Below are 24,986 nucleotides of genomic sequence, written 5' to 3' on the forward strand. Positions count from 1 at the left end.
GTCCTCTCCACTTCTATCGACAACCATTTCATGTTATCACAACATCAGTTTACTATTGATTTCTCACTGGTAATGCTTATTGGTATTCCCTGAGCTTGGGTGGCAAAAAGCCTCAACATCAGTTTCTCTGCACTATTCTAATAGAGGTCTGGCTAATGCTTTCCCTCCTTAATCCTCTCTTGACTCTTCACGCCACGATTTTTTGAAAATTATTACCAACCTTCATATTGCAAATACTATTTTAAAATTTTCTTTCAAGGCAAAGTTGTAAACATGACTATATTTGAAATTATTTCCAACCAATATCTTCACGCAGGCTATGCTGGGTGAATGCAGCTAATATATACATTTTTGATTTATATATTAATTAAATAGTAATTGGATTTCTACATTTAAATGATGATGATGGCTGGTAGTTGTGGAGCCACCATATCCAATTGCACACTAGGTTGGTCTACAGCTTCTTTGATGGCTAATTAAGCTTATCTTTGAGCGGCATAGGCGACCGCATATGTCATAGTTGAAGGTAGGTTCATTTGGTGGTATTTCTTGTCTTCTTTGTTGGCGTCTGAGCTCTTGGTTGTTTCTAAACTCTCTCTTTCCCCATGCTCCAGTTTAGACTTGATGGAGTGCCATAGGTCACGGTCTTGGGCGAGTTCTTCCCAGTTTCGCGTGTTAATGCCTAGTATTTTAAGATCATGCTTGATGATTTGAGATCCTTGTGGTGCAACTGGGGTCTGCCTATTTTTCTGTTGCCTGAAGTTAGTTAGCCAAAGAGTATTTCTTTTGGCAACCTGCCATTTTTCATTCTGGTGACGTGCCCCAGTCAGCGGAGTCAGCGCTGTTTCAGGAGCGTGTACATCGTTGGCAGATTGAAGCGAGAGAGGATAGCATTTCCAGCTAATCCCAAGGATCCGTTGTAGGCACTGTAGGTGGAAGGCATTCAGTCTTTGTTCATGCTTTGTATAGGTAGGCTAAGATTCTCTGCCATAAAGAAGGGTGCTAATAATGCAGGCCTTGTATATAGCAACCTTGGTCTTAATGCTTCATAATATCTTATTTCTTCATGCAGTATTAATGCTTAATATCTTCACACAGGCTGGTTGAATGCAACTAATATATACATTTTTGATTCATATATTAAATAGTTAAATGGATTTCTACTTTTAAATAGTAACTGAAAATCTACATTTCTCATTGAAGAAGGGGTACTTTCCACTGGAGTCGGCCGTTTTTTCTTTTTAATCTCTAAAACAGCTACATGATAAACAGCTCGCATTTTCTGCATTTGCTATTTAACAATTTAAGTTAAGGTTTCTTATTTATTTATTTTTTTTCTGTTATATAGTTGTAATTGTGAATTTCTAGCGAAAAGTCGGCTTATGCAAGTGCTAATTCTGCAATATGTTGAATTTAGTATTACTGGAGATTTCGATTGCATTTTATTTTATTTTTATAAAATACTGTAGTTTTCTTTAGACTTATATATATATTAGTAATGGGACAATTCCAATATTTTTACCGATTCTGATACAATTCCCGATTCCGATACAATTACTGATTTTGATTCTTAATAAATCTCTAAATATTAAACTATGAAATAATTATTTTATGATTGCCATAAAAACACATGCTAAATGGGAATATATTTTTTCGAATGTAAAAACACTTGTGGGTGGGGGGGGGAGGTGATCTTAGGGTTATGGTATAAAGATAGGGGTCCGAAAATCCAGCCTTGTTCTGAGGTTGGATTACATGATACTCTGTCACCGGTGTTAAGGGAGAACCTAGCCCCTTTGAATAAAGTGCTGACTGCTGCGCTGGTAAATTCGAACAACAGAAAAACAGGAAAAGTGTAATATGCAACAAATAAATGCTACCAAAGGCAAGATAAGGTAAAAAGAAAAATAAGCAATTCAAAGAATTTTCGAACATTTATTATAGACAACAGATTTTTTTTTTTTTTTTTTTTATAAATTAAACAGTTTTGGATTTTTTGTGCTTATGCATTTTTGTTACCACGCTATTTTTATAAATAGTATTTTCAAGTTTTTCGATATCTTTTTTTATTAAATTGTTATGTGAAAGTAAAGAAATACCCTACCCTCCCCATGTTAAGAATGGCTTTCTAAATGTTATTTCAACACCGTAACAAAAGTGGATAAATATTTTTTTTTTTTTTTTTTTTAATTCAACTCAACAGTTCAAAGAATTTACATTTTTTTTTTTTTTTTTTTTAAATTCAACTGTTTTGTCGTGTTTATTCTAAGGGGTTTAGGTTCTCCCTCAACACCGGTTACCCTATCTTTATACCAATTTTAGTTTCACTAAGTTTAAATCAATAAATTATTTTAATACTATCAGCTGTGGAAAATTTTGTTTTTAACAAAATCAAATTATAAAAAAAAGATAATTAAAGGTATCGTTTTTGGAATTGGAAAATAGGCACAAGTTTTTTCAATACCTATTCTGATATCACAAAAAGTTCCGATTTTTCCGATTCGCAATTAATCGTCCCAACACTATATATATATATATATATATATATATATATATATATATATATATATATATATATATATATATAATCTAATTGAATGGTAGCTTTAATTCACTTAATTATTATCCCAACAAGAATGATGTCAATTTAACATTTACAAACGGACTAAATTGATTGCCCAACCGTCTCCAACATTTGGGTAGATTCTTTCTGTTATATTATTATTATTTTTATTATTATTTTTATTATTATTGCTTTTAATTTGGAGAGAGAATGTAAAGAAGGGGAAAAAGTAGAAAAGAAAGTCTTGCATTATCAGATCTGCTTCTTATATTTCGTATTGAATTGAATGACTTTATATTTTCTTCCGTCCATTTCTTAACAAAGAACCACTCGAACATTAACTGCTCTTAAGTGAAACTGACGTTTCGTTTTCTTCTTTTTTATCGTCTCTTGTTGCATTGTATTTGTCATATTCGATTTCGCGATGGATAGCACAAGTTGCATCAGTGTGGATTCTCTTCTGGCAACGCGCCCGTTACTGCTATTGCAGGTATATGCACAGCCAAGCAGTTTTTTTTTTTTTTTTACGTTGTTGTTTTTTTTTTTGTTTTTTTTTTCTCAGTTGAAGAATTTTATTTTAAAATAGTTTTAATATTTTAATTTTTTATTTTATCTTTGACCATGTAACAAAATATTAAAAAAAAAAATGACTGAAAAAAATTGTTCCCTACAAATTTAATCAGTTAAAGAATTTTGTGAAAATAACACTCAAGATGAGAACAATAGTCCGAAGAATCCAAATATGAATATTGAATCCTTATCTAAAAAAATTCAGAACCGTTCTTTCTTTCTTTCTTTCTTTTTGATTCAATATTTTATTTTGAGTTAGCTCTTGCAACAAAATATTAAAAAAAAAAAAAAGTTCTGAAATAATTGTTCCCTAAAAATTTTATACAAAAATAAGTCTTAAATTTTTATTTTGTTTTAATATTTTTACATTTAATAACCAGAATTACGTTTTATACAATTTCTGAGTGCACACCCTCTTTGAAAAATGACAGAAACAAAACCTTTGTCAAAATTCATACAAACATTCGTATAAAATAACTTCTAAATCAGTGAAGTTAAAAAAGAAAGAAAGGAGTCTCAAATAGGAAAGTTTACAAAAAAAAAAGGAAAGAAAAAAACGTTTGAATCTGTATAGAAAGCAGAAATAAAACAAAGAAATCGTCTCATTACGAATTGAAATTGATAATGAGGGGTTTGTCTAACTTGCTATCGTCTTTCTAATTCCCCTAAATACTTGAAATGGATTTGTTAGACAATTTTTACTCACAAACTTTTGTGTGGTGGGATGTATATAAATATAAAAGTTATGAAAATATGTATATATTGCAATTAAGCTACACAGAATTTTCTGCGTTTCATTCTCGTCAGTTTGATAAATCCTTAAGAGATAAAACACAGAAATTTTTTTGGAGTTAATTACTATAAATATTTTTTATAAGTTACTACTTAGCTCTACTCACATATTGAGCATTGTTGAAGTTAATACTAAAAGTCGATACATAAAATATCACCTGTATAATATTTTATATCGATACATTAAATAATGTGTGTACCCACACACACACACACACACACACACACACACACACTTTGCTTTTTGTTATATAGTGAAGAATATTTAGAAAATGTTTCTAATCTGAACTGAATTTATTACAAGGTAATCTTGGCATTAAAAAAAATAACCAACCTGCTATAAAACAAACAAAAAAAATCTTGTTTAAATTATTCAGACATCTTGGTTGTTAGATTTACAACGTTTCAATCGATGTAAACGTCGACCTTCTTCAGGTACATTTTTTTGAAACTTGGAACCTTCTCGTCCAAATTGGGGAATCTTTATTCCAACAGAAAACAGTTCCACATAAAAGTTCCCATGTGTTTATGTCGGCATAAAGATTTCCAAGTTTGACTGGAGGGTTGACAAGTAAAAAAAACAAAACAATGCAGCTGAAATAGGTTAGGCGTCATAGATGGCAAATACACTGTGAATATAGCACCAAAAGATGAGAATTGTAATACAAATAATACAAGTTATCAATCTTCAACTCAGAAATTTAAAAAAAAAAAAATATACTTATGTTGGTTAATCTACTTGATCAGGTTTAAAATTATTGGTGAAAAATAGTTGACACTATTTTTGTCATTTTTTTTCTTTCTTTTAAAACTTAAAAAAAAAAATTATTCATTTCTTTTGTCTTTATTTTTCCAGATGACAGAAGGCCGCAAATCCCAAATTACTCTTCTGGATGACAGGAGGCTTGATATCACAATTCAGGTTTGGATTAATTAATTACCTCTCTCTCTCTCTCTCTCTCTCTCTCTCTCTCTCTCTCTCTCTCTCTCTCTCTCTCTCTCTCTCTCTCTCTCTCTCTCTCTCTCTCTCTCTCTCTGGCCGTATTTTTCTTTCTTTCTTTCTCTCTCTCTCTGGCCGTATTTTTCTTTCTTTCTCTTTCTCTCTTTCTTTCTTTCTCTTTCTCTCTTTCTTTCTTTCTCTTTCTCTCTTTCTTTCTTTCTCTTTCTCTCTGGCCGTCTCTTTCTTTCTTTCTTTCTCTTTCTCTCTGGCCGTCTCTTTCTTTCTTTCTTTCTCTTTCTCTCTGGCCGTCTCTTTCTTTCTTTCTCTTTCTCTCTGGCCGTCTCTTTCTTTCTTTCTCTTTCTCTCTGACCGTCTCTTTCTTTCTTTCTCTTTCTCTCTGGCCGTCTCTTTCTTTCTTTCTCTTTCTCTCTGGCCGTCTCTTTCTTTCTTTCTTTCTTTCTCTTTCTCTCTGGCCGTCTCTTTCTTTCTTTCTCTCTGGCCGTCTCTTTCTTTCTTTCTCTTTCTCTCTGGCCGTCTCTTTCTTTCTTTCTTTCTCTCTGGCCGTCTCTTTCTTTCTTTCTCTCTCTCTCTGGCCGTCTCTTTCTTTCTTTCTCTCTCTCTTTGTTCTATTATTTAAAAGAATATTAAAACGGTATGCTATTATTTAAAAGAATATTAAAACGATATGTTATAACGATTTATAAATAAAAATATAATTATAAATAAAAATACAAAAAAGATTTGCTTTTTGATAAACGTAAGTTTTTATTTACATATTAAGAAATAATGTTACAACATGAGTTATGAATAAATTTTATTTTTTTTCGTGCAATTAATACATTTTAATTTTCAAAATTCGTTTTTAGTTTTTTAAAATTCTTTTTTTTGTTTTTAAATTTATTTTTGTTTTTAAAATTGTTTTTAAGATTCCTTTTTTGGTTTTTAAGATTCCTTTTTTTGGTTTTTAAGCTTCCTTTTTTTGGTTTTTAAGATTCCTTTTTTTGGTTTTTAAGATTCCTTTTTTTGGTTTTTAAGATTCCTTTTTTTGGTTTTTAAGATTCCTTTTTTTGGTTTTTAAGATTCCTTTTTTTGGTTTTTAAGATTCCTTTTTTTGGTTTTTAAGATGCCTTTTTTTGGTTTTTAAGATTCCTTTTTTTGGTTTTTAAGATTCCTTTTTTTGGTTTTTAAGATTCCTTTTTTTGGTTTTTAAGATTCCTTTTTTTGGTTTTTAAGATTCCTTTTTTTGGTTTTTAAGATTCCTTTTTTTGGTTTTTAAGATTCCTTTTTTTGGTTTTTAAGATTCCTTTTTTTGGTTTTTAAGATTCCTTTTTTTGGTTTTTAAGATTCTTTTTTGTTAAATTTCTTTTGTTTTTAAATTATTGTTTTTAAAAATTATTTTAATTTATAATTTATAAAATTATCTTTAGTTGAAAAATGTTTGGCTTTTGATTCTTTTATAATTTAAAAAAAATTTTTTTAGTTTAAAATTTTTTTTTTTAGTTTTTAAAACCATCCATCATTCTCAAAAATTTCGAACTGTAATAGTTTTTTTTTTATTCTTAAAATTTATTTTTTTTTTCTTTACTTAAAAATCTTTTTCAATTTTCAATAATTTTGAAAAAGGAAAATTCCTTTTGTTCTAGGATGAGTTCATTCAAAATGCAATCGCCTTTCTTTTGTTCAGTGTAAATTTCAGTGACACCAATTTGTTTTTATACAAGGAAATGAGTTCATTTCATTGTTTGCATTTTAGTTATCTCACCTGAACATACTCACACACTAGCGTATCATATTTTTCTGGAACTGTGAATCAATTTGTAATAGTTTGCCTTAAGAAAAACATCTTATTGATTTTATTTGTTTTTCCCATTCTATCTTTGCCATTTTATTTTTTCTTTTGTTTTCTGTTTCTTTTTTTCTTTTTTCCTTTTCTTTTTTCCTTTTCTTTTTTCCTTCTTTTGTCTATTTTCCTTTTTTCTATTTTCCATTTCTGTTATTCCTATTTTCCCTTATTTATTTTATCTTTTTTATTTCCCTCTTTTTTTTCCTTTTTTCCTCTTTTTCCTTTTTTCCTCTTTTTCCTTTTTTTCCTCTTTTTCCTTTTTTTCCTCTTTTTCCTTTTTTTCCTCTTTTTCCTCTTTTTCCTCTTTTTCCTTTTTTTCCTTTTTTCCTTTTTTTCCTTTTTTATTTTTTCTTATTTCTTATTTTTTCTTATTTCTTATTTTTTCTTATTTCTTACTTTTTCTTATTTTTTCTTATTTCTTATTTTTTCTTATTTCTTATTTTTCCCTATTTCTTATTTTTCCCTATTTCTTATTCTTCTTCCTTCCTATTTTCCCTACTTTTTTTTTCTTTGAAAAATGTGCCTTTTTATTTACGTATTTAAATGAAACAAAGTTATAAATTACCAAATTGTCAATCTTCCACTTGTGCATAGACTTTCATTTATTTTGGATTGACTGCTTTTACCACCAGTTCCATACTATTCTCATTTGATTCCCAAATTCCAAATGAGGTTCTCATAGTTGGGGAATTTTCCATGATGATGAGGTTTGATAATTAATCCTTGATCAGAGAAACCTGATCCATTGCTCATTCTTATTGTTCAATGGGTTAGCGTTTCAAATTCTAAAAAATTTTATGAGTTCTGTATCAAAGCATAGATCATTTTTGAAAACGCAAAAAAATGAGTTGGGGGGCAATTTTCTATTAGATTTTAACATTGTACAAGTTTTGTATAACAGAATATTTACTTATTGTAAAATTGTGTGTATGTAGGCAGCATTTTTTTTTTCATTTAAGCAAACATCGTTAAAAATAACAGAATCCTTTGATATATACCTTTTTTTTTTAAACGCACAAAAAGACAAAAAAACTGAACCTGTAAATTCACCCGTGTCCATTCATCTATCCTCACTTTTCTCAATAAGTATGCCTTGGAATTTTTTGAAATTTCGCACAAACATTAAACATAATATGGGTAAAAAAAAAAAAGTAACAGAACGGATTTTCCGGGAAAACTCCGGTTGCCCCCACCCCTAGCAGCGCCTTTCGGGTTAAAATGGCTAAAATTGACACTTTTGTCCTTATTTAAAAAAAAAATTGATACCTTTTTGGGTTTTATAAAACTTTCTAAAAAGTTGTAACTAACTGATTTTTATATAATTTTCTTTGTCTATACTTCGCGATAACTCTTGGGTGTACCCCAGGAGCTCTTTCAGGGCTAATAAAACACTCCATTTTTGGTACTATTTTACCATATTTGTCCAAAATTTTCTGTATATGTCTATTTAGCAGTTTTGCATGGTGCTGAACTCAAATTTAAATATGTTAAGGCCTTGGGGACTTTTGGGGCTAAATGTGGGGGGGGGGCAAATGATAGACTTAATCATTTCTTTTTTTTTTTTTTTGCATAGTGCAGAACTTCAATTTACCTATGTTACAGCCTAAAACTGCACTGTTTGTTCATTTTCACCAGGATTTGACATCCCCTGGGGACTTTTGGGGCTAAGCGGGGAGGGCAAATGCTGAACTTAGTCATTTTTTATGTCTCGTTCACTGTGTTCACAGGGGACCATGCATGCTTCACTCGTTTTTTCTATTTTTTGTAAGGATCTTTTTTATCTTCAAATTCGGAAAAAAAAAAAAAGTAGTTGCAAAATCTAGACTGTATCCATTGGTCATAAACATAAGTGAGAAGGTGGGAGTTATTTAAGTTGGGAGTAAGATTTTTCTCATTTGACTCTTCATCGCCAAGGTGGAAAATCAATTGGGTACCTACATTTTTTGAAAACCCGAGCCAAAGTTTTTGTTCAGACAACTCTATACCTTTTGCCAGTTTTTTTTTTTTTTTTTTTTTTTTCTTTTCAAATTTCTAATTAAACTATTTGTTATTCAGATTATTCCAACTACTGTTCTCATCTATGATGATATTTGTTTTATCCAATGTGACCTCTGACCTTCATTAGATATGTCTTGTCAAACTCTGTAATCTGTACAAAATTTTGAATAAATTCTTTATTTAATCCGAGAGGGTGGGGTAGGCTACTGTCATCTCTCAGGCAATTCGTAATTGTATTTCATACAGATTCCCGTGTTTGACAAAACCCACCAGTTTTTTCTTACATCAGATGAAACATTCTGAGAATATCATCCAGTCTTCCGAATAATAAAAATATTTGTTTTCTTACAAACACACGGTAATGAAGGAAAAAATCAATTGATTTTTGAATATTTTATTGGTTTTAATGTAGCAGCCATCATCTGGGTCTACTAGGGAAAAGTCACATGTCATCCAGCAAGGATTGAACCTGAAATATTATGCTAACAAGATAGAATCTTGTTATTTTTGTGTGATGGTAAGGAGTTTACTTATGCAAATGAGTATTCTTTTGACTTGGTGAATTCTTGCTGAGATAAAATGAGGAGGAACTTTCCTCCATAGAGAGAGTAAAGGTAATGTTGGTACCATGTCAAGAAAAGAGTTACTTGGCAGTTTCTGTATCGGGTTATTCTATTGACAAGACTAGAGTTTTGGGGAATTGAATTTTTTTTTTTTTTTTTTTTTTTTTTTTTTTTTACTACACTTAAACTTTTCTTATGCCACATCTTTATAAAAGCAAGTAATTTTATGTCATTTTAAATTTTACTTATTGCATTATTTTAGCAAGTTTATACAATTCTAGCTAGATTCGGTGTGATTGTGTAAAAAAAAAAAAAAAATGTTGAAGACGGAATTTGTCACATCAAGCTAGAATAAGGAAAAATCGGAAAATTTTATTAAAGGTTAGAGTAGAATTAAAACTGTACAAGAAGCTGTTATGACAGAAACAGATGTGGCATTGAGGTGACATAGATTCTGCATCATGAATGTTAAACATCAAAGTGAACAGACATCTTTTTCACAGCTTTGTCTTCCTATACCATCCCACAAAAATACACACATAAAAGAATGACAAAGAAACATCGTCACTTTCACTCCATTGACTTGCAGTTCTATACCTGATATGTCTTTGTTTGCCACGCACACAGATGACCAGAGTATGACAGATCCTGATGTTGATTCCTCCTGTATTTTCACCAGATCTGTTAACTGGATGAGGTTATTTTTCTTACTTGATCAACTGGACGATCACTTAGTTATCAATAAAAATGAAATCCTGAAGTTTGCAGCGATTTGACGCTAACCATCTTCATATTATCTTATAATATGGATTCTCTGAAACTTGTTTCTTTGACGTGTGTCATACTTAAATGGTGATATATAAAAGATATAGCTATATCTGAAACGCCCCAAATGTCAGTTAGCATAAACTCTTGTTATTTTAAACTTTTATTGCTGCTTTTGTTTGTTAGGTGAAGATTGTACTTCAGGATGATCTGGTCTTCATGAAGTCCGCCTCATTGGCCGCAGGTATTCGTTAACCAGCAGGATTTCAAGAACGGTTTAGCCTAGGGCACACAAAAGAATGGCGTTGAAGCAACATTTCCACTTTAATTCAATTGATTTAAATGTCCATACCTGATAAGTCTTTGCTTGTCACATGCAGTGGCAGACATGACCAGAGGATGACAGATTCTAGTGCTGATTCATCCTGAATTTTCACCGGAATCCAATCCTATTAGCTGGGTAACTGACACTTTCACATTGCCACTGTCTCTACTATAGTGATGAAGGGTTGAATATAAGGGAGTGATACGATTATTATGCTTTACATTAGTGTTTCCCAAAGTGGGCGGTACTGCCCCCTGCGACGATGCTTTGATATCAGGGATGGGAGCAGTAACACAAAATGGAGTGGTTGGGGTAACTAAAAAATATATATATATATATATATATAGAGAGAGAGAGAGAAAATAGGCTAACTTTTTTATGCTAAAGAATACACAAATATGAAAGTTAGTATGTAGGTTATATATATCCAGGTTGAAAATATTCAAAAGATTAGAATCATTGAATTCCGATAAGTCGCTGATAGTGCTCAATCAAAGAGAGCATATATATATATATATATATATATATATATATATATATATATATATAATTTTATTTCCTTTAAGTAAATAGTCATGTCCTGCTATGATGTGCAAACCGTTACGATCATTATAGATCCCATCAGGTAAGAAAAAATTCTGAAAATTAAAAAACAAAGTTGAAAAACTTTTTAATTTTAGAAAAGAAAATATTTTGCCATGTCTTATGTATAGCATGGTTTAAATATCTTATGACAGGAAGTTGAAAGCTTAACTTTAACGAGTATCTTAAGTTAAGAAAAGTAGAGGGTAGGTTTACAAAAAGTTGGTGGTAGAGATGATGTATAGAGATTAAAGGGAGGGAGAAAATGTGAGAGAGATAAGTTTAAGAAGTTGATGGGAGGAAGGTTCGTGTAGCCAGTTAGAGAAGAAAAAAGGAAAGGGATATAAATGAGAAGGCATGGGAGTTGGAGTGGGGTAGAGTATATCCGAAGACCCGGGAGAGCAACATTTCAGATAATTTGAATTAGGTAGGAGTTGGTAGCATTTATACTTAATTTATTTTTTACAATCAGGAGTAGTCGAAGACGCCCACTGATTTTCACTGACTTTTGGGCCAGGGTCGATCTTTTTATAGGACATCAATGTCTGTCTCCATTTGGAAAGTCGTTCAATTTTTTTAATTAATTTTTTTATATATATTTATTTTTAGAACCTTACTTTGTTTTGAAGATTAAATCTACTTTTTTAGGGGCCAAATGAAACTCTATTATTATTATATACTTTTTAGTTATATTCTAACTAAATTTATTATTTTATTGTATCTTAATAAATTTATATATTTATTTAATAAATAACATTTATTTTAACTTATATATATATATATATATATATATATATATATATATATATATATATATTGTGCTTAAATTTTTTATTTTTTATTTTAAAGATCCCAAACTAGGCCGGTTTTCAAGGGTTTTGCAAAATTCTATTTAACATTACTTGTTATCCCTTTAGTTAAGTAATTTTATTGAAATAAAACGGTATACTGTTTTTGAGAAACTGATTTATCTTTATAAATTCTAGCAATTTTTATTTGTTCCAGCAGTTCTTTACATTCATTTGAGAGATTTATTCATTAAATTATATTGGGTTTAGTACAATTAATTGTTGGGAATATTCAGGTTAAGTATTAGCCTAATTTATGTTAGAAGATTTGTTAACTCTTGAAATTTATATATCAAGTACTAAGAACTAAAAACCAAGAAGAGGTATTCAATGTTATATAATGGTCCCACAAGATCATGTTAGAAGATACATAGGAGTTTAGATAGATATTTTATTGAGGATGGTTTAATAATTAGGTTGGCTTAGTTTAAGTATGTAAATTGTACTACGGGCTTATTTAGTTATCAGAGGTAGACCAAATTAATTGTGATATTCAACTAAATGGTGGTGTTAGATGTTTTATATAATGTGTGGGTTATTTATAGTTCTAGTTAAATTATAGATGTTTTTTGTTATTTATAGTATAAGTAAATTATGGGATGATGTTAAGGTTGCTAAGATGTTCTTTATAATGCCTGCAGTTTATGGAAGTTTCTCATCTTTTATTGAGTAATTTATTTCTGTATTTAAATTTTGTGGTAAATAGTTTTTCAGTAATACATAGGTAACATAGGGATCTAAGGGAAGAACATGTTTTAGCTTTTTTCACGATATTCCATTTGTATGGTTGGTATTAGATTTTTCTTAATGAATTCTCTATAATATACGGAAACCGACCTTTTTATTTTACTGTTGAGATTTTCAAATGAACTTTTGTGGCCTCTGAACCGTTCCTTGAAAGTATGACCTGACATTCTAATATAGTACTTATTAGTATTTGGGTATTCTTCCATTGAGATTTTCGCTCTGTATACTACTGAGTTTACTAAGTGCTTACCATTTAGTGGGCATTCTTGTTTATTTCTGCAATTACAAAATTTACTAGTTCTATTTTTATTTAATTTTGACATATTATTTAGAATTTTCCTATTATGTTGCTTTATTATTGTTTCTAAATTATCGCTTCAGCTGTAGCTTAATTTTATCATATTGTTATTGAAGATTTTATTGAGAATATTATAAGTAGGAAAGTGTTGGTTTATGAGATTACAGAATTCCCCCCCCCGAGTTACTTTTGACATTTAAATTAAAAGGTGTGAACCATATAATTTTTCTTCTCTTATTTTTGGATGTTTGAGTATTAGATATAGGATGGATATATTCTAGTTTTGTATTTTTGTAACCACTGTCTGAGTGCTTTATCATAGAACAGTTTGTGAGTGTTAAAAATATCCACACTAGAGGAATTATATTGTGCATGTGTGCGTTTTGTAAGAATTCAACGGTTATTATTTTTGAAAAGCCAATTTTGTGTTTAATGTTATTTTCAATTTGTAAAAAAAAAAAAAAATGCTTGATGTGATTAAGGGTCATTGTCAAAATCAAATAAAATGTTTATAAGCCAAGGAAGCTTGTTTTTAAATACATATTTTGTTCTAATGTTGTTTTCACTTCAAAAAAAGCTTACATATGTGTATGGGGTAGGGGGCGCTAGCAATTCCTTGTAGAAGTCTAGGACTTGCCAGCCTGAAAAAGTTTGAAACCCCCTGCTTTAGATGCAATACTCCATTCTAGTCTCTCCTGGTGCTACCAGATCAGGCTCTCTGAAGATATCGGCTTCCTGACTTGCACTTGTTTTTTTTTTTTGTTTTTTTTTCACCGTTTTCCTTTGCAAAACTCAATAATTTTCTGCAAAGCTCAAAACAAAAATGACAGTGTTCCTTTACAAAACAACCAAACCAAGCACTATGAATAAATATTTGAAGATAAAACGTATTTGAAGTGTAAATATTTTTTTTCCAAAATTATTGGTTTTGACATTAAACAATGCAGAAAGGGTTGATAAACTGTAAAACAAAACAACCTAACCATTCCACCTCAGCGCAACAGTGCTATTCTATATAAATAAAACTGATATATATATATATATATATATATATATATATATATATATATAATGTGTGTGTGATTGTGTGAAAATATTTAACTGAACTTTTTAACTACTGGTCACATAACACTGAAATTAATAGGAAATAGTAATAATACACCAAGGATGGTTTATAACTAGTAAAATATTTGGATTGGGGAATAACACCTACAGAAATATGTCCGCAAGTTGAAATGCAAAACATTCATTTCAACTTGCCAACATATTTTTATTACTTTTGCGAATGCTCAAATTCATTCATAGCTAGAAATACTTTAATGCCGATAGCTCAAATGGTAGGGAATGCAGATGGAGTGCTATGTTTTGGTTTTGATTCTAGCTGATAGCATCTAAGTCATTTTTGTTTTTAATTTTTAGAAATCAGTACTATATATTAGGTACAATATAATATTCAATAAAGAATACGAAATCTGCATAAACTAAAATATATATAAGCATATTTTGTGACCGGCAAAGACTGCTCCTTCCTCCAACACTAGTTAAAATATAAAAGTAAAATTAAGGAGAATGTTTTACTTGACGATTTCAGCAGATTAGAAAAACTACAATGATCTTTAAAGGAGGTTAAAACTTTAAAGTTTAAAATTCCTTGAATTTTTTTATTTCCTGGAACAGCATCCTTCCCCCTCCAACTTGAAAGTGAAGAGCCACTACATGTACTGGATTTGTTGATTGAGTCATTGTGTTAAGCTTGAAATATAATGCGTAGTTTATTATGTGCTTTTGTGTTGGGATCAAGAATAAGAATTGTCAATTTTAAGGGTTAAGTGGTTTGCAAATTGAGCTTTTAAAAAATGCGTAATCTTTGATTTGAGATGGCGTATCTTGTGTCATTTAATGTTTCTTAAAATAGATGAAACAAAGAAGTGTTTAAAAAAATTCTATTTTCATCATTGATTCAAATAATTTAATCTGTGTTTATATAATCAGCATGGTGTTTTTTTTTTTTAGAGGCGGTGGACTTTAATTTGAAAACTATTTTCTTTAATTGTAGAATTGGCAACTATTGGTTATTTTCAGTTCAACTTGGTTTGGCAATTTATCATGAAGAGACTGACACCTGAGCAGTGTTTGTAAATCGTGCATGATATGATCAATTTACTGAGAGAAACATTTGATGGATGAGTAACTTCATAAAGTGGACTTGTCAACTGCCATCTTGTTCATGTGATTTAACTCCATTAGATTATTTTTCGTTAGAGTTATTTTCCATTAGATTATTTTCTTTGGGAATATGTAAATTTTCATGTCTACACTGATAAACCAGACACAATAGACCACTTCGAAGACATTCGATGCATTATTGCTGAAATACAGCCAAATTCAATGTGTACAGCTAGATGCAACCCGCGGGGCTAAACGGGCAAAATTGTATTTAAATTATAAATGCCAAAAATTAACCTTTGGAATAAACCACATATTTGTATGATAAAAATATTTTCCTGTGATTTATTTTAATTTAAAGCTTGCCCATTTCAAATTCCATTTACGACACAAAACATAATTGTTTTATCTTTGCAAATTCCTCTTTGCTATCGAACATTCTCTTTGCATATTTTGTATTCGAAAACATCTACATTTCGATAACAATAATAATCCTTAAGTGACTTGGCGCTGCCCGGCAATGCTAATAATACAACATATTTTTAGGATATAAGAATATACATAAAACTATCAAAGTTGTTTACAATTATTTCAAGGCAATATTTATTTTAACACATTACTCAGTAAGTCTCAAGCCACTCTATTCTAAAATCTGGCTATCATCAATTATTGATTGTTTGCAAACCTCAACAAAAATAAAAAAGAAAAGTGCATCCCAAAATACAGAGGTCAAAACCTTGCCTGCTGATGTTTGCATCTTTGGTCACTTTGGCTTTAATCAGCTGCTATTCACTCAGTTGACTGATTGTTTGACTCTAAAGTGAAGTAGTGGATCCATATTTCATCCATTGTCCATGATATTGATGCAAAGTTCTTGTTTGTTTAGTTGAAACAGTTACAAACAATTCTTTGAAGCATTGTTGTTTTTGATCAACCATGAGCAAATGCAACACTTACTTTAACCATGGCTTTCTCATTACATTCATGCAAAATGGTGAATACACTGATATCTTCAACTCCTCTGCTATCTCACACAACTTAAATTTACCATTGGACAAAATGAGTTTGTGGACTTTTTTTTAATGTTTTTCAGGACAGCTGCTAAATTTAGGAGACCTGATCGTTCGTCGTAATTTGTGCCTGTGCAATGGCATTTTAAGTCGATATACCATCTCTTAATTATTGTTTTCAATGAAGCTAAGTCCGAATAACTTTTATGAAGCCATTGCTTTGCTTGAACAGTATTTTTTACTATCAGAAAGCAATGAAAATTTAGATTTTTCCATTGTTTCGAAAATTTGCAACAGTAGTTTCACTTTAATATCTGTAATTTGTAAGTTGATAATCCAATTGGGCTGAAATGTTAGCACATGCTTTTTGAAAGTACTTTATAAAAAAAAAATTGTGACTTTTTTTTTTTTTGTTAGTGGCACGAGATATAAAGCAAGGGATTTATTGAGTGATGTGTTACTATAGAGTGTAGAGTCATTCTTGAAATAGAAGATGTAGCAAAGAAAAGAAAACATTTTATCGCATTGTAATAGTAATACTAATTTCCTCTGTGGTCCATTGTCTATTGTATTTTGTTACATGAAATAGCAGGAACCAACATTCACAAAATGTAGATCTTTCTTCTGAGTCCCACGGCTTTTATATTTACAGTAGATAACATTTAATCCTCTTTTATATTTTAAACCACAGATGTATTACATTTTCTAATAAGGGATATACATAGTTAGAATATTGCAATAATTCATAGGTAATCAAAAGCAAAGTAAAACCTTATTTTATCACGTTATTCAGTACTTATATATAAGAGCAAGTAGTTAAGAAAACATGTTAAAAAAACACTTTGAAAAAAAGTTAAAAACATATTTAATTTGAAAAGGAAACACTAAATAAGTGGATAGTCCTTAATCCGCGGAGTTTCAAAAAAATACTTTCTTTCTCATCAGAGGGTAGGATTTAGCAAAATGTGGGATCGGATTTTGCTTGCAAAAGTATTTAATGAAACTACAAGTAAGTCATAGATCTTACTTGATAACAAAAAGTGAAGCAGAGGAAGTAGGGTGAAGAAAAAAGTGATTTCACTTTTGAATGGATAGTCTGGTGAAGGGTAAAGTATCCAATGACGGTAAAATCCAAAAATACAGAAAGTTGGTTAAATTTCCATTCGCACAATAAAATCCAAGGGAATCGCATAATTGGAAGATGGTCCAAAATAATCCAAAAGGAAAAAAATCCGTGGAATAATTCACAAATAGGTACAAGGGAAAGGGAATGAATTCCAATAATATTATTAAAAGAAAGATAAGATGTGCGTAAAAAAATGGAATAAATTTAAAACTGGACTGTCGAGGCAAGGTTTAATGAGATGTACTGATTAGCAAATTGGCCGATTACTAGGTTTTCTAATGCTGATTTATCAGCAAATTTTGTTGTCATAAATGATACTAATATTAATTATCTTGTAAACGAAGACAAATTAACTCCCTCTTTTGCTTGTGAAAATTTATCAAAGAGACATCGTCTACACCATATTATCAAATAACAAGCAAGACGCACTGTCAATATGTAGACTTTTGCAACTGCACTGAATTTGAAGCAAATAGATGTAAGCATGTGGAAAATGTCCCTCCTTTCTCTTCCTATTGAATTAAAATTATTATTCTGTACTTTAAATCATTTGTCAAAGAAAATTATTACTTCATCTTTCAGTTTTCATGTTGAGGAATTGTATAGTAAAGTGCGACGATGTGTAAACCAAAAATAAAGCATTCTTCATCAGTAATACGCTTGTTCCTAATTTTTAATGCTGTCATTACAAATACATTTTTATTTTTCTGGTTTAGATAATGTATATTTTATTGAGATAAATTACTAATTAGATATCAGACATAAGTAATTTAAATATGTAAAAAATAACTAAATATTGACAATAACCTTCAACCATTATGGCAACCAGTTTCTGCTGGAAGTATTTTGATGTCAATCCCAAGAATAAGAATACAGCTGCCATCACATGAAATGGTGGCAAATCAGCAAAAACTTTTACGGCAACTAATGTTAAACTATCTTAGAAATGTGAATTCGAAAGAAGCAAAAGTTGCATATAAGAAAAGGAAGCACAATGAATATTCAGGGACAGACATTCTAGGAACAAGTGGCAGCAACTACAAGCCTGCAGTGAAACATCAAATTACTAAAGAATCAATATTATCCCCCAAAAAGTTAGGGATATTAATGACCACAAGTCACAAGAGCTCCATTATCTGAGAAGAGAAATGATGATTCTGTAACATCTAATATTGGATTTTATAGGCATATTGCAAAACTTTGTTCGAATTACAGCATTCCATCAAAAAAGTACTTCACTGCAAAATAATCTTCGATATATTTACAAAAAAAAAAAAAAAAAAATTCAACTGTCTCTTGCTTACATTAGCATTTCATCGACTAGACATTTGGACAGCTAAAACAGATAATGCTCCCTCCCCCTGAGTTTGACAGGTCATTGGTTTTCAAATGACTTTGAACAGTGCAGAGCTGGGCTTAGAGTGGTTCCATTCCCTGGTGCACACACAGGTGCAAGAATAAGTGAAGAATTGCACAATGTTCTGGATGAGTATCAAATCTTCAATAAAGTTTTCTTAGACTTGTGAGATTCAGAAGCAAATATGGTTGCTGGTGTCAGAGAATATGATTTAGAATAACTATCATACATTGTAACTCAGACTGTGAAGACAACCATTACATTTTCTCACTTTAATTGCTTTCTATTAGCAATTAACAGAAATACAGGATCAGCTTGATTTGGGAAAACAAATGCATTCAAGATGTGATCACATGATGGAATTCATATTATATGCTGAAAATGGAAACAAGATTTTCATCTTATCTAAATGATAAAAACTTGTGCGTCTACTTTCCAGACCCATGATTAAAATATTAATTTTAAAAGATTGGCACAGAAAACATATTTAGAGTTGGCTTCTACTTTTCACTCCTGATAATGAAGCAAAATCTGTAGGATACACTACCCTGCTGAAGGTCAAGAAGCACGAGCGTGAAAATTACATTGCAGCTTCAAAACCAACTGACAAAAAGTAAAAATGTCACAAAAGATGCTTCCGTCACTCCTAATATAAGAAGACAATGGGAAGTAAAATTATTTCTAATTCGATTTCGGCCTTTGTTTTTGAGGTATGAAAAGTGAACGTTGCATCTTTTCTAATAGCAAAATTGCACTGATGGACACTTTTTAAAGTATCATTAAATAAAACTGAATTAAATGACAGTAAATATGAAATATAATTCTATACGTTACGATTATTTTACTTTTTTTTTTTTTTTTAACAATCCCAGCTGCAACTTAATTATAAGCTGATAAAAATGCTGATATGTTCAATTTTGGTGACAGAAACAAAGTACCAAATGTTATAAACATGTACTAATTTGGAAAATCACAAAACTATAAAAAGATCTGGAATATTGCATGCCGAATCAATACATATTGTAGAATGCTATATCCAAATGTCAGCTCTTTACATCATATACTTCTTAAATGGTATCCTCAAGAAAATGTAATAATTTTATGTAGTGTTTTTCACTATTTATCATTGTGATGTAATTAAGTAAACGTACATGTTCAACATCAATTTAAGTTGAGCTGCATGTTATCAGCAATAGAGTTCCTCATGCAATTGGTATTTCTTTGCAATTCTGTTGAATTCTTCACTTGGCACTGATCACATTCGTCCATTTGAGGTGGTTCCCTTAACCCCTTCCCAGTCAAACACATGCAGAGAAAAAAATTTCAGTTGTCCTCCTTCAATGCTTGTAGCATAAATCCCTTGTTTTGTATTGTTTATAAAATTGTTAGGTAAAAGTACAGACTAGTAAAAAAACCAAAAAAAAACCCTCCTCCATGTGTTTCTAAAAAGTTCTCTGCATAAGCACTATTATTTTTTATTGTTTTAACATCTTTATTTTATTTTTGTATTGGTTTTGTTCAAGTTAATGATGTGATTGTTTACACGTGACTTATTTCATTTGTGCAGACCGTTCTGCTTTATGTTTAATGCTCAGAAAAAGTCCCTTCTTATTAATGACTAGCCTGGGTGCCCGGTGTTGCCTGGGTGTTTGTAGGTGCGTGTTGAGCAAAAAAAAAAAAAAAAAAAAAGTGGTAGCAGGCAGGCAGGCTTGAACCCGTATCGCGAAGGAGTTAAAAAGTGTTGGGGAAAACAAAAAACAAAAAAACATGACGTCTTTGCACCCATCACCAAACTGGAAATGGCGAATGTTTAAATTAAGGCTAGTCAATCGAAAAGAAGGAATGACTTTCAAAAGTAGATCTGTAGAAAAGTGCCCAGTTGAGGGTGAAGAAATTAATGCTTTTGAGCTTTCAAAACGATACCGATCTCGTGAAAATCCGTTGCCTTTGTTGAAAGTTTTAGGCAGAGATACATACATGCATACATACATTTAAACAAACAGGTGAGATTTATATTATAGATGACCAGTTTTAAAATAAGCAAACTAACTTACTTGTTTTTCAGAATAACGGAATATTTTTTTAACTGCTAAACATTAATCAGAAAGGATTTTTTATGGAATATGCGTGAAGCAGAATGATTCGTACAAACCAGAATTTTTTTTTCTAAGAGATTCGTTTTTTTTTTTTTTTTTTTTTTTTCTAAAAAAATTTGGGACGCTATACGATTTCTACCTTAACAACTTACCCATGGGGACCCGTTCAAAAAAAATTGTCCAGTTATTGAGTCCATTTGAAGAAATCACCAAAGAAGCAAGTCACAGAACTTCAATCATATCGATGATAATACCTACAATTTTAGCTTTGAGGTTATTTTTGTCAAATGCTGTCCAATCTAATTCTCATATTTCTGATTTTAGTGGAATCCTTACCACTGTTGAACAACAATTCAATGAATCAGTGGAAAGATTTTCATTCTACACTTTCCAAGATCAAAGAATCAAATTTAAATTTCAAAAGAATGACATGAAAAAGACTATTAAGAATTGGATTCTACATCTTCTACTTTTTACTGATGATAATGAAGCAGAATCAACAGGATACACTTCAAGCTTTGTTGGGGGTCAAAAAAATCAAAGTGAAAGGAAAACTGTATCTCCTTCAAGCCTGTTTGATGAATTAGCTTCAAATAAGTCTACAGTAACAAATCAAAACTTAGAGCAGGTAGAAGCTGAGTTAAACCAGGAGATTGGAACTATAACAGAAATACAAGAATCACAATCTAAACTCAAAAGTAAAACCCTTATAGTTAACTAGCCTGGGTGCCTGGTATTGCCTGGGTGTTTGGAGCTGTGTATTGAGCAAAGAAAAAGAGAGAAAAAAGTTGTAAACCCCTGATGCGAAGCGAAAAAAAGTGGAGATGTGTAAGGGTGTTGAGCCAAAAAAAACAAAAAAAACAAGGCCGATAGCCATTAGTCGCGTGCTCTCGTGTAATGAATGAATGCGTGAATGTAGGATTGGCATGAAATTCTTAAAGATAAACTAAAATGACCGAAAAATGGGCTGAAATGACTTAAATAAAAAGTAAATGACTTAGAATGACTTTAATGAACTTAAGGATGAATGACCTTAAGAATGACTTGAATGCTTAAAAAATAACTGGAATCCTTCAAAAACAACTTGAATGATCTGGAGAATGACTTGAATGGCTTTGAGACTGACTGGTTGTAAAGTGGGTGATCATTTTACATTAAGTTAATACAGAAAAGTTATCCCCCACTTTACATCACAATAAGTACAGCATGTAGTAAGAACAGATACTACACTTTGATCTTGGCCAAAAGCTGTGTTTATTTGCTCCCCCACCGAGCAAATGAGGCACAAGGCCGATTTTTAATGTGAGGAGTGAAGGGGAAATGGGGACCAACTCCCCGGGGAGTAGGGGAGCTGGATAGTGACGATTGGTATGAAGGGTTGCTCCTACATTGACCAAGGTCTTTTATCCACATAAAAGACCTTGGTCAATGTAGGGGCTGCCCCCACATATTGTCTTTGCTTGCAGTATCTGCCGGAACAGATACTACTTTCATCTTGGCCAAAAGGCCAAGAAAAGCTTAAAAAGCTAAGAACAGCATCTATTAACAACCGACCTTTGATCTTAACCAAAAAGGGCAAACACAAAAGTGTTACGGACTGACCGACGGAGTGACTTAGTCACTTGCATGCAACTAAAAAAGGGAAACTTGAGAGCACAAAAAAAAAAGTAGTGAGCAGGCTCGAACCCGTAACGCGCCAGACAAAAGAGGTGAAAAAAAAAAAAAAAAACTGTTTTACTGATGTACCTACCATGGTTGTGACGTTACGGGTGGTCGAAATAACGCCTTTTAAGCAGCATACATTTAAACAGACAGGTGAGATTTATATTATAGATGATAAAGTTCTTTTGTGCATTTATGTAGCTTTACCACTACTCGCAAGAGGTGACGATCCATTTCAGTGGTGGAAGAAGACACAGGAGACCTTACCACTGCTGAGTAAACTGGCTTCAGAATATTTAAGCACACCACCTTCATCTGTGGAAAGTGAGGGGCTCTTTAGTACAAGTGGTAATGTGTATGAACCTATGAGGAACAGGCTGTGTTTTTATATTATAATTTAAAAATATTCAAGTTTAAATACTGAAGAGACTATGAGAGCAAAGGAGGCAGGCAGCTAGAATAGAAGAGGAAATAGAGCAGCAGCAGAACTTCAGCTTAGTTATTCACGTAAAGAATACAATTTGTATTTTGTAGTTGGTTTGTAATTTTTTTTTTCTTACCTAATTGTTTAATTATATTCATTTAAGAATAGGAAATTGTACTTTATATTTTGTGATTTTATTTAATAAAGGTAAAAAGTTATAATAGTGGGCAGACACTTGATTAAATGTGAAGTTAAATTAGCAGTTACTATGTCAATGAGTCAAAGCTATCTTATGAGTCACTTGGCAGTGATGAAATGATTTAAATTGAATAGGAAAGAGAAAAGTAATTAATTGGCCGATTACCTGCTGATTAATCGGTAAGAAGACAGGTGTGTGTATTTTTTTATTATTTATTTTTTTTAACTCAAACAAGATTTATTGCCACTTGGAAAGTAAGGATTTACTATTTGGGACTGTCTAACAGGAATGTGGGGAGTTGAGCAGTGACATGTCTCTTCACATTATATTTAAACTTCTGCAGGTTCTAGAGTCAGGGAAGCAGGAAACAGAATTCCAAAGATAACAGTTCGAGGGAAGAAACTATTAGAGTAGAAAGCTTTACAACTTGTTGGAACCTCAGCGAAGGGGTGAGATTTTGTTACTTGACAGATCGCTATGGAGTATTATGTTGTGGTGGCACAAGTGCTACATTTTCATCAGAGCACATACCATTAAAGTATTTGTAACACAGGCATAGGGATGCAGCATTTCAGTGATGGGACAGAAGTTAGAACTTGGCCGATAGTGTGGGTCCTATTAGATTTGAGACTCAACATTTGATGGTTTTTGTTTGTTTTTAATGATCGAATTCAAAGAATTCAGTGCAAAGAGGTAGTGTTGGCAACCCAAATGTTAGACTCTGCAACTGATTGTGATTCCTTAACTCTGACTCCACAGACCTGACTGTTTTTTTTTTTTTACATTTTGATAGAAATAAAAATCTGAGAACAAAAGTGAACCCAGCCTAACCTAACCAACCGCAATTGTACCCCATCTGCCTTCGTTATGGTTGTCGTGTGGTAATCAATTAATAAAATACCTGCTGGTTTTCTGGTTTTTACCGTCTTTGTGTCGTACTGTGTGTAAATTGTTTTAAAATGTTACTAATTTCAGCTGCTATTTTTTATTTTTGTCTTCCTTCCTTAGTCTCTTAGGTAATCAAAAGTCGAATCGCCAGGTGAACTACATTAGATGTATACACAAATTCTTTTCCTTTTAATTTACACTAGTGCGTAAAAGTATCTGGATATACAAACTTTGGCAGTGAACTCCTTACAAATCTACGTCAAATGTTTGTCTAGACAAATAGGCTGTTTAGATTAAGACCATTTCGTTGTGAGTGATGCCATCTTGTGAATGTATAAAGTTTGTACATTCCTGACTTTTGGCGATGAGGATTGGTTATTTGTATTATTTGGATTCTTCAGAACCCGTGGCACAGTGGTGAGAATACTTGGAAAAAACAGTTGTAAAATTGATATTCTCCTGAAGGTTGAAGGTTCAATTTTTAGTGTGGGTAACCATATAATACAGTTGCGAATTACTTAGGACCGCTATCTGGTCATGGCTAACGGAATAAGAGCATGTTACTACTATGAAGTAAATAAAGGGTTCCATTCGAAATTCCATCAAAATTCCGGAGTTCGAACAGGAACATTACCAAGTTCAACAAGATACACCTGAAAAAGATTGAAGGTTACATTGACTGAAACATTGTGAAAATCACACTCAAGATGAGTCCAAAGAATCCAAATAATACATATACAGTTAGTTTCAGAATATTTTAATTTTACTATTCAAACTATTGTTCTCATTTTGGATGCTATTCACACAATGTTTCAGTTAACGTCACCTCTAATTTTCGTCAGGTGCATTTCGTCTAATTCAAAAGTCTGTTTCTTGAACGTGGGAATCTGTACAGAATTTCATACGAAGCTTTTAATCCATGTTCTGTCAGCCATAATAATGTTAAGTAATCCATAATTGTATTCATGCTGGGTATTGAACCTTGAGAATACTATCATTTATTATCTTTTGTGCTAAGACCTTTTGTATATTCAGAACATAAAAAGTAAGTTATATATATATAAATAAATCTGTTTTCGTTTTGGACGTTATTCTCAATACTTTGGCTGACTTAAACTCCAACCTTCTAAAGGTGCATTTCATCAAATGCAGGGATCTATACGTAATTTCGCAGAGAATCCTTAATCTTTAGGGATAGCTTGCTCTCATTTTGTCAGCTGTAAT

General features: G+C 31.4%; 1 protein-coding gene across 28 annotated transcripts in view; it reads left to right on the forward strand.

Moving 5' to 3' along the window:
• LOC145249568 (uncharacterized) overlaps nt 1-24,986 on the forward strand; it is a 585,438-nt gene that overhangs the window by 224,844 nt on the left and 335,608 nt on the right. For 26 of the 28 annotated variants that reach the window (XM_080111254.1, XM_080111253.1, XM_080111255.1 and 23 more), the window contains exon 2: nt 4,782-4,847. In XM_080111254.1, the coding sequence (XP_079967380.1) occupies nt 4,782-4,847 (66 nt within the window). Of the gene's footprint in view, nt 1-2,972; nt 3,054-4,781; nt 4,848-24,986 lie in introns of those variants that run through there. The other 2 variants (XM_080111257.1, XM_080111265.1) reach the window with 1 other exon arrangement.

This window comes from Euprymna scolopes, chromosome 28 (assembly GCF_053919585.1).
Source record: "Euprymna scolopes isolate OS-2025 chromosome 28, ASM5391958v1, whole genome shotgun sequence".
NCBI classification, from domain to species: domain Eukaryota; kingdom Metazoa; phylum Mollusca; class Cephalopoda; order Sepiida; family Sepiolidae; genus Euprymna; species Euprymna scolopes.